At 33.8% G+C, this 10,385-nt stretch overlaps 1 protein-coding gene across 7 annotated transcripts; it reads right to left on the bottom strand.

Moving 5' to 3' along the window:
* Positions 1 to 3,037: 3,037 nt before the first annotated feature.
* On the bottom strand, positions 3,038 to 9,219 carry LOC112750486 (ASC1-like protein). Of its 7 annotated transcripts, none has more exons than XR_011872159.1 (7): positions 8,872 to 9,214; positions 7,499 to 7,728; positions 7,218 to 7,373; positions 6,733 to 6,918; positions 5,197 to 5,509; positions 3,734 to 3,918; positions 3,038 to 3,327 (listed from the first exon to the last, which is right to left on the bottom strand). XR_011872159.1 is itself a non-coding variant. In XM_025799226.3 (6 exons), exons 1-6 carry the CDS (start codon positions 9,028 to 9,030, stop codon positions 3,287 to 3,289), a joined length of 957 nt encoding a protein of 318 aa, XP_025655011.1. In that variant the 5' UTR covers positions 9,031 to 9,219; the 3' UTR covers positions 3,038 to 3,286. The 7 variants fall into 7 exon arrangements, 1 of the variants encoding a protein (XP_025655011.1); XR_011872160.1 differs by having other exon boundaries at positions 5,165 to 5,509; XR_011872162.1 differs by having other exon boundaries at positions 5,197 to 5,711.
* Between the last annotated feature and the right edge of the window lie 1,166 nt (positions 9,220 to 10,385).

Below are 10,385 nucleotides of genomic sequence, written 5' to 3' on the forward strand. Positions count from 1 at the left end.
GAGTTTTAACTCGGTATGTAAGATATGAAAGAGATGCGGTTGTGTTATAACTCGGACATATGAGAATTAGCCCCCAAGGTCAACTTGATAATCTTAAAAATAAAGTTGGTCAAGCTTGTCACTGGAAAAGGTGTTGCTTATATCAGTGTATATTTAGAAGAGCTCATAGTTGATTATTTCTTGAAACTGGATCCGACTTATAGGTGTCTACTTGTTGGAACTGACCCCGACTTATAAATATCGATTAGTTTGGAGTGATTTTGACTTATAAGTGTTGGCTTATTTGGATTGATTCCGACTTATAGTCACCAGTTTTTTAGAAATGATTCCGACTTATAGGTGTCGGATTGTTGGAACTGATTACGACTTATAGTGTTGGCTTATTTGGAGACTCTGACTTATAGTTGCCGGTTTCTAGGAAGTGATTCCGACTTATAGTTGGCGGTTTGTTGGAAGTGATTCCAACTTATAATTGCCGGTTTGTTTGAAGTGACTCCGGCTTATAGTTGTCGGTTTGTTGGAAGTGATTCCGACTTATAGGTGTCGGCTTATTTAGATTGATTTTGACTTATAGTCGTTGGTTTGTTTGAAATGACTCCGACATATAGTTGCTAGTTTGTTGGAAGTGATTCTAACATATAGGTGTTGATTTGTTGGAACTGATTCCTACTTATAATTGTTGGTTTGTTTGGATTGGTATATTTGAGTGTTCTTTTCGTGTTGAATAATCGGTTGATTTCTTTCGAAATAAATTGCGAAAAAGGGTTTGAAGTTTTAACTTTTGATATGCGTTAGAATAAAATAGATCGGTTGTAGTGTAATAGTAGATAAGCCGACTTATAAGTCGGTTCAAGTTTTGCTTTGTTGTGAAAGAGAGAGAAATAATAATAATAATAATAATAATAATAATAATAATAATAATAATAATAATAATAAGCAAATGAGAAAAGAGTTAAATGTTGTGCCATGAATGGAAACCTTCATAGTTAAAGGTACAAGGATGTGCCTCATTCATTGACCTTGGCTACTTGGAATGGTCCTCCCTATTATTCTGATGTTTGCTGTATTTATCTTCTTTTCAGCCAGGGGTATGTCTTTCTGTCCTTTAGAGTTGTTGGAGCTCTTATATTTTAATTTGGCCTGCTACTTTCTCTCAACTCGGCCAGCAGTTTTGGCTTCGTCACTACTATAGTCTCTGGAAATTTTCAAGACGAAGTTCACTTTTCAGTGCATGCAGGTGGACCTCTGGATTGAGGTTTGGGATCTCCATGGCCACTTTTGCGAATCTCGTCATATAGTCCTTGAGACTCTCATGTTGTCCTTGCCGTATGGTACTAAGATAGTCTGAGTCATGCACCTAAATCTTTGAAGCTATGAAGTTATTGACATATAGGTCGGGCAGCTCATCGAAACTTGATATAGAACCTACAGGTAAACCAGAAAACCAGATCAAGGCAACACCATCTAAGAAATTTGGAAATATATGACAAAGTATTGGGTCAGATGCTCCATTCATGAACATCATTGAGTAAAATTTAGTGACGTAGATGTTGGGATCACCGATTCCCTCATAGTGTTTCCGTGTCGTTGGCAGAGTCAAGCTCCTGGGCATTTGAAAGCTCATAATTTTCTTTAAGAAGGGATTGGTTCTTTTCACTAATGGCTTTGGGGTGACTATCACTGTGGCTTTGCTTTCCACGGTGTGGTTATCATTGTCGTCAATAGCTTGGCCATGTGTTGGACTTTTGCCCGCAATGACTCATTGATAGGAGGATTGCTTTACTTTTCTGCCATAGGTTGTAACCTACAAAAAAGAGATGAAAATATGGTGGAAGAGATGTTGGTGGGATTAGTTCAAAACTTCGGTCCCACGGTGGGCGCTAAATGTTCTTGTGTAGTAAGTCTCGGGAGAGGTATAGCTCGTCCGATCCAAGGTTGAATTCACTTCTATCTGGGTTGGATGAGATATACGTTGGTTTCCCAAGAATGGCAGCAGTGGACACCTACAAAGGCATTCTAACATTCAAGTCAGAAAGAGAATGAGATGAGTATATTGCAATTCAGAGTAAATAACGTATCTTCTCCCTTTTAAGGTTTCTTCTTGTTATATAGTTATTGTAGTAAAGGGCGGTTATTTTGTGGATCTAGTATTGCGGAACTGTTGGAAACGTTATCCTGATTTTGTGATAACCACCCTCATTTGTTTCAAAATAATTCTGTTATAGCCGAGATTCTCTCTGAAGTAGGTCACATTTTATTTATATAATTCAGATTCTGATTTATAGATATAACTGGACTAGATTATAGCTAACTGATAAGATTTTATTGTGCAATTGCCCAAGTCATCTAGATTCACCGCCATTTTGGTTGTGGTTGACTGCTTTACCAAAGGAGCTCATTTTGAGGCGTTAAGACCCGGGTTGACTGCCAAACAAGTAGCTAACAAGTTTATCAGTTCAGTGGTTAAGCTACATGGGTTCCCTTCTTCTATTGTCTCAGATCGTGTCCTATTATTCTTGAGCAAGTTTTGGAAATATTTGTTCTCTTTCAGTGGAACTAAACTCCACTACAGTACCGCCTACCATCCCCTTCTTCTATTGTCTCAGATCGTGTCCTATTATTCTTGAGCAAGTTTTGGAAATATTTGTTCTCTTTCAGTGGAACTAAACTCCACTACAGTACCGCCTACCATCCGCAAAGTAACGGGCAAACCGAAGTGGTAAATCGTTTCTTGGAACAGTACTTGTGGGCTGAGTATTGTTATAACAACTCAAACCATTCTTCCATAATCATGTCTCCTAATGAAGCTTCATATGGCTTTCCCCTATCGGGGGACAAATTTGAGGTAAAAGAAAAGGAGAGCCATTCAGAAACACCTGCTGATACCATCACCCACCTAATTCAAACCTCTACGGGTACCAAGAAATGGAAAAGACTGGCTAGAGCTACCACCCACCAAACTTAAACGTGAGGGACTCATCAAAAAAAGGGGGGTAGCATTTTTTAGCCATAGTTAATTAGTTATATTACAGATTGATTGATGTAAAATTGCTAAACCTTGCTTTTTACATGAAATATTTTTACATCATGGTTTTCCTTCTAAGCTTTACATGAAATATTTCTACAGATTGATTGTGTTAGCATGCACTACCAGCAGAAATAATCTGATTTTAACACTATAGTTATGGACTTAAGGTGAACAACTCAATACCACAAAATTTTTACAACACTGAAGATGTCCATGCTCTGTAAACAATGTACAACTATATTCAATTTGTATTCCTGGTCATTCTTCATGGTCATTGTAATCATCATCATCTTCAGAATCTGCATAAGAAAATGTGAACTTAAGCAACTTTCAGTTGAGTTTAAGTTTCCATAGACCAAACTGAAACCGTGGCTACATATAGGTGGGATCATCAACATCTAAGGTTAATTAATTAATTCATTGAAACAACTCTAATTTCTAAGTCCTGATACCATGATTAATGCGCCATAATTAACTTATTAACCCCAATTCATTGAAGAAACTAAAGAACAAGACCAAATTAGACATGAACAAGTTAACCCAAACTTCTACGATCCATCATGATTATAGACTGACTTGACACTAAATTATTTCTGCACTAACAAGCAGATACCAATTGTAGGTAACGATTTTTCAGAAGGTTTTATTCTGAGTGTTAGTGCATGTTAATAATAAGCAATGTATGCAAGGCATCTTTCAACTTACCAGAGCGAATATCTTCACTAACTTTTCCTTTTGCTCGGATTTGATCAGCAAGCATCCGAAGCATCAGAACCCACCAATAAATATTTAGAACAAGCAAACAGAAGAGTAGAGTATTGAACACATAATAATATATTGGCCCATCCTTCTGGTGCTTCTCCTTATCGAATACAGAAATAACTTCATAGCTGCCACAGGAGAAAAGTATTAACAGTGGCACAGACAAAGCGAATGATATGTGACAATGGACAAACTCTAGCATTGAGGTATTGAAATTGGTGCAGAGTATATGTGGTGCTTAAAGGAAATTCAGAAAGGTTTGGCTATAAAAATTTCAACAAATTTTATTCTATAATTAATTCTTTTCATGCAAGACAACTAAAACTCCTCAAGTTAAGTTTGAAATTATATAGGATAATTCTATTTGAAACAAGTTAATACTTGGGAAACCAATAACTGGACTTATAAAAGATTGCATTTTGCCTCTTTTTGAAGGATAGAGATCAACAAGCCTAGAAAGAATTAAGTTTGATAACTGAAATTATAAGTCAGAAAAACATGGCACATCTTTTGCATAACAACAACAACAACAACAACAACAACAAAAATAAAAACTCAAGAATTTCTGCTTTAACAACAACAAAAAAATAAAAACTCAAGAATTTCTGCTTTAAAAACAATCAATCAGAACAGTTGAAGTGACAAATTGATCTCTATCTCTATAAATAAATCCTGACACCACTGTTGTTCGAGTAAATGGTTAACTTAGTCCCCGAAAGATCACTCATTTTCCAAATTAGTCCCCAAAAGATTTTTTTTAATCAAATTCGTCCTTTGAAAATTTTAAGTTAGTCATTTTAGTCCTTACATCACTTCTGTTGCTAACGACGTCAAAGTTTGTTGATGTGCCATGTTAAGTGACATCACAGTACACACCTAGTAGTCCTAATTGGCGGCTAACATGGTAAGTTTATGAAATTAGGTCAAATAAACTCCAAATTGAGGGATTCCAATGCCTCAAGTTCTCTCCTCAATTAGATTTTGATTTAATCTAATTTCATAAGCTTATCATGTTAATAGTCAATTAAGACTTCTATGTGTGTGTTGTAGTATCATTTAACGTGTTACATTAACAAATTTTGACATCGAATAAAAGAAATGATATAAGGACTAACGCAATTAATTTAAAATCTTTGAAGGTTTCGAGGACCAATTTGGACAACGAGTAATCTTTCAAGGACGAATGTGACCATTTACCCACTGTTGTTCCTATATAAAACTATAATAGAGTGAATGGTCAAATTGCCTGAAAGATCACGCGTTCTCCAAATTTGTCCCCAAAAGATTAAATTAATCAACATTATCCTCGAAAGATTTAAAATTGATCACGTTAGTCCCTCCATCTATTCTGTCACTAATGACGTTAAGTCTTACTGTCGTGGCACGTTATCTTGTCATGTCAGTACCTAAACGGCGTCGTTATCCCCCAAAGTGCATTTGTCACTCACTGCACCTCTTCAGTTCCTCACACTCATTCATTCCATTCCATTCTTCGTTCTCTCAGAGCAAAACCTCCCCCTGTTTCTCCACAAGGAAGAAGTGTTGAACGGCGACCTATAGTACAATCCGACAACGTCATTGTTTTCGACCTAACTGCCGGGACTGTATTCATTATGCCTGGAATCCCTTTGAATGCAGATTTCAGATCCCTATGAATGTTCTTCTTTTTCGGCAGGTTCACCAACCATACTCAACCACCAATCGGAACAACTGGAGTGTCTTCAAAATTTCATGGCAACAGTAATAGTCAACTGCCAAATTGTAGACACCGCAGAAAAAAGAAGTAAACAGTGGCCAAAAACAATGCCCTGTTTCATGCAAAGGCCAAGCACAAACAAACAACAACAACATCAACAAAATATAAACAACACTAGATCCTAGCATTTTCCTTTGACCATATTCTTTTCAGGCTCCATAAAATCTGCACTTCCAACAAAGATTAAAGAATTCAGGATAAGAGGAAAAATTAAGAAAACATCAAAATTTGCTTAAAAGTTAAAATGCATGTATTATTTCACCAAACATAGTAACATGAAACACAAACAAGTGAACAATAGCACAAAAGCAATCAATCTGTGGAATACAATTCGACCAGTGTTCAAAAGTAACTAAATCTTTCTTCTTTTCTTCACTGTTTTTGGGGTTAACAACACTGCTCTTGAGCTTTTTCAAGGTAGCAGCTTGTACTTCTCTGCTCTGATGCATTTCGTCGAGCAACTTGTCTTCAATGGAAGTGTTACACTTTCCCTTCACCGAACCCTCTGGGTTTGTGCTTCAACCACTTCCTCATCTTCTCAAACGGCATCATTCCCTCCTCATCCCCACCTTCTTCGTCTTCTTCGTCGTCGTCGTAGTATTCATTAACCCGCCCAAAACAACATCATCGTCCTCAAAGTCTTCATTGTCATTGTCGTAGTAATCGAATTTATTGTTTTATATGGTGAGGTGTGATTTAACGTGCCAGGTCCGCTTCCGCTAATGGCTCTAGTCAGGGTAGTGACGGAATGATTAATGTGACTAATAAAATCTTTTAGAGATGAAATTGATTAAAAAAATCTTTCGGGGACCAAAATGGAGATCGCGTGATCTTTCAGAGACCAATTTGAACATTTACTCACATATGCTAGACAGTTTTCAAATTGGAGTAACTGAAAACCATTATTGGAGTCCAGAACCAAACCTAAAGAGGAAAAATCCCTTTATAAGCTGATAAGCAAAATAAAGGGCTTAGAAATGGATAATGGCTAGAGGAATTAATAATTGTGGATACTATATCAATGAAAATACTTTCCAAGCACTAAATTTTTGTGAAAGATGCCTGAAATTTCTCTGTTCTCAATAAAATCTGGGAAGTAGCTTCATATAGTTCATCATTATTAGAAGCTATCTAATAAATATTCACAGACAACAGAGAGGGATAAGGATGTAAAGTGGGTACAAACCTTGTACTCCAAAGAACCCAAAATGGATAGTAAATGATGCGCAATAACGTCCAAAAGATAACAAAAAGGAGAAATGCAATGCTAGCCATTGTGTCAGCCCCACTGTATTTGGACATTTTTCCTGTCTCCAGAAACACATCAGTAGCATCATGAAGAGCCAAAACTACTGATCCAACACGAACAAACCTGAACATATTAAACATAAAAGCAAAACAAAACTGTATGAAAACCATGCCAAAGTGAATTAGTTAAGTATTCCAAAGTTCAATAAAGCTAGTGGAGGTAGTTTGGCCACAATTTTATGATTAATGCAATTAGGACATACACACTGATTATTTCAGAGGATCTTCTTGCTATCATTCTTTTTTTCTATCTGTTTGTTCTTTCCCTCATGAAAGTTATGCAGAATTTCACTATAGAATATTATTGGCTAAGAATCATACACTTCATGAGACCCCAAAAAAAATGGTCCATTGAAAGATTACCTAAACATATAAGATAGCACAATGAGAGCCAGAGAAGCAACATGATGGGTCATTGACAGCCCAAAGTCAGAGCGCTTAGTTTCCCAAAATATTAAAGCGAGTATGGAGTAAGCATAAAATCCAGCACCATACATATAGAGCCCCTTCAGTTTTAACCTGAAATGTAGAAAGGTTACAACTTTGTACTCTATCAATCAACTTAATCTAGATATAAAGTCAAAAGAAGGAGAAAATGATAACAAACATAGATTAAAGGATGGAACGTTAATAAACAATCTTACTTAATCTTTTGATCTGGCCAGATTTGATTTCCCGGCCCAACCCAAAAATATATTGTATTGGTAAACCAAGGCTCATTGTAAGTTACAGACAAAGCAAAAATTTCAGCTGATAGAAAATATACACATTTCCATGCTGATTCCTTAAATTTCCTAATCTTCTTTCTTCTCTCATCTGTTTGAAGATCCAGTTTCTCATGCCCCTTTCCGAAAATCAATCGTCTGGCCACTTTCTGTAAATGTTATTCACTTCAGATTGAATAAATATGCTCAAAGTATCTAAATAATTTGATAAACCTAGAGAATGAAACTAGCTTACCAAAGGGTGGGTTTTGGAATCAGAACAATTTGAAGGAAAAATAAGACACAAATTATGTAAACATAATATTTTCTCTTCTAATCATTGTTGCTAGAAAGGCATTACAAGAACGGGAAGTGGTTAGTTTCAATACACAATTTGCTATTTTAACTAATCAAATTACAATTATTCCTTTAGAGCGCATTCGGCATGTGAAACAAGGGGAGGCCAAATTTGATACTAACTTACTAAGTATGCAGGCAATTGAGAGAACCCAGATAACTATGTTTTCAATTTCTGTTATAGGCAAAAGCTAAGCAATAGTTTAGTATATCTAGCATGAAACATGTAATGATTTTCCATATCACATGCAGGTATTATTGTTTATTATTAAACGGTCTTCTCATCACGCAAATCCATATATTTCAGGAATTAACTTTATTAGCGAAGATTAATTTCAGAGTTAGTTAGATAGTTACTGCTGACTCAGCAGTGTTTGTTACAACTCAATACTCATTCATGCTTAAATTTATAATATATAAACATCGAACGCTTGCGAAGAAAGTTGCATGTTACCCAATGAATATCCACAGATAACTGGAAGATTAGAAATGAAAACAAAACAAAATTCACCAGAAGACAACTGAGTCAAGTCAAGTAAGAAAATCAAGTCAATGAAACCGATTAAATAGTCAAACGCTAAAATTAGAATTAACTACATGGAATTTTGAGGCTGTTTAACCTGTTTACATCTAAATCTAATCGAAGCTCCACAACTAGCACAGAGAAGAGAAAACCACGGAAATGTCTGAAGTTGGTGCCATTTTTGAAGTACAGGAAAATTACCTTTTATGATATATTTTAGAATTTAGCGAAAAAGTATAAATTGGTCGAAGAGAATAAAAGTGAAAAGTTTTGGTTTTCTTCAGTGTATTCAATGCAGTGAAAACTTAAAAAATGTACGATTATTTTACATTTTCCATTCAAATTGTTTACTTACGATATCTATTTTACGCATGAACATAAATTAGAGGCTTCACGACATGAATATAATTTATACAGAGAATGAGGGACGTACCTCGAAAACGAAACGGTCGAGGAAGAAGCGAACAGAGGGGAATAAGAGAGCGAAGAAGGGAACAGCGGAGAAATCGTTAAATGCAGGGTAGGACTCTTGGTGCCAGTCAAGCGAACTCAGTTGTTGAACCCAGGAGGAGGAAGAAGCAGCAGGAGCCATAAGGCCAAGAAGGGATTGAGGGTGATGATGACGGTGACGTGGCTCAGAAATTTTCCCGGGAAACAAACAGCAGTCTCAAATCTCAATGAATCTGTCGAAGCCGGTATGTGGTGGGGAGAAAGAAAGAAATAAATGAAGAGAAGTTTTGATTTGTCACGCGGAGTAGTCAAAGGTTCTCAGGTCAGAGCCGCGAAAGTGGACCATATGTCGTTCAATCTAAGTCTTTTTTTTTTTTCTCGCTCGGGTAAAATGAGAATTAAAAATGTTAGAAAATTTACACGCAAAGCCTTGATTAAGGGTGTGTTTAGTAACTACGTTGGAGGATAAAAATACGTTTAAGTTTATTGAAAGCTGTTTTTTGATGTTTGACCACTCTTATTCTTTGAATGCAGAAGTAATTTTGTATTTCAAAAATTTATTTATTTGAAGCAAAAAATTATAATTTTTATATTTACTCAACATACGTTTAAGTTTGTTGGTGATCATTGTTGATTTTTTACATCATTTTTTTATCACTTTTAATATTTTTTTTATATTTTAATTTTTTATTAAATTTTTTTATTATAATTTTATTATAATATGAATTATTAATTTTATTAAAAAAGATAAAATAAATAAAAAATTGATCATATATAATAATAGAATCATAAATAATAAAATTTTATCATTTAAAATAATACTAAATAAAAGAATACTAAAAGTATTAAAATAATTATTCTAATTTGTGTGCAATGTTTATTATTCAAATTTTTTATAATATATATTATTGTTCTTATTAGAAATGATAAATTAAATAAAAAATTAATAATAAATAATAATAAAAATATAATTAATAAAAAGTTAGAATCTAAAATAATAATAAAAATAAGATTATTAAGAGTACTTAAAATAAGTACTAAAATGTGTTATTTTATATGTTATTTTTAATTTAATAAATAAATATTAATTTTTATTATAAAAAATACTTAAAAGTTGTTAATTTTTATATGTTATTTTTAATTTTATAAATAAACATTAATTTTTATTATAATAGTAAAAAATTATAATATACTAAAATAGAGTATTATGAAGAATATTATAAAAAAATATTAAAAATATAAAAAAAAGATTAAATATACTTAAAAAAATAATATTATAATTTAATATTATATTTTTTTAGTAATTAATTAATTATTTATCTAGAAGTGATTTTAACTAATATTATACAAACAATATTTATTTTATCAAAATTAATTTTAATATAAAATTGACAAACATAAATTATGTTGGCATAAACTCACTTCTATTCAAAATCAATTCTACAAAATCACTTTTATTCAAAATCCAGTTTCATTAACGTAAATCTAAACACACAC

This window comes from Arachis hypogaea, chromosome 15, assembly GCF_003086295.3.
Source record: "Arachis hypogaea cultivar Tifrunner chromosome 15, arahy.Tifrunner.gnm2.J5K5, whole genome shotgun sequence".
In the NCBI taxonomy this organism is placed as follows: domain Eukaryota; kingdom Viridiplantae; phylum Streptophyta; class Magnoliopsida; order Fabales; family Fabaceae; genus Arachis; species Arachis hypogaea.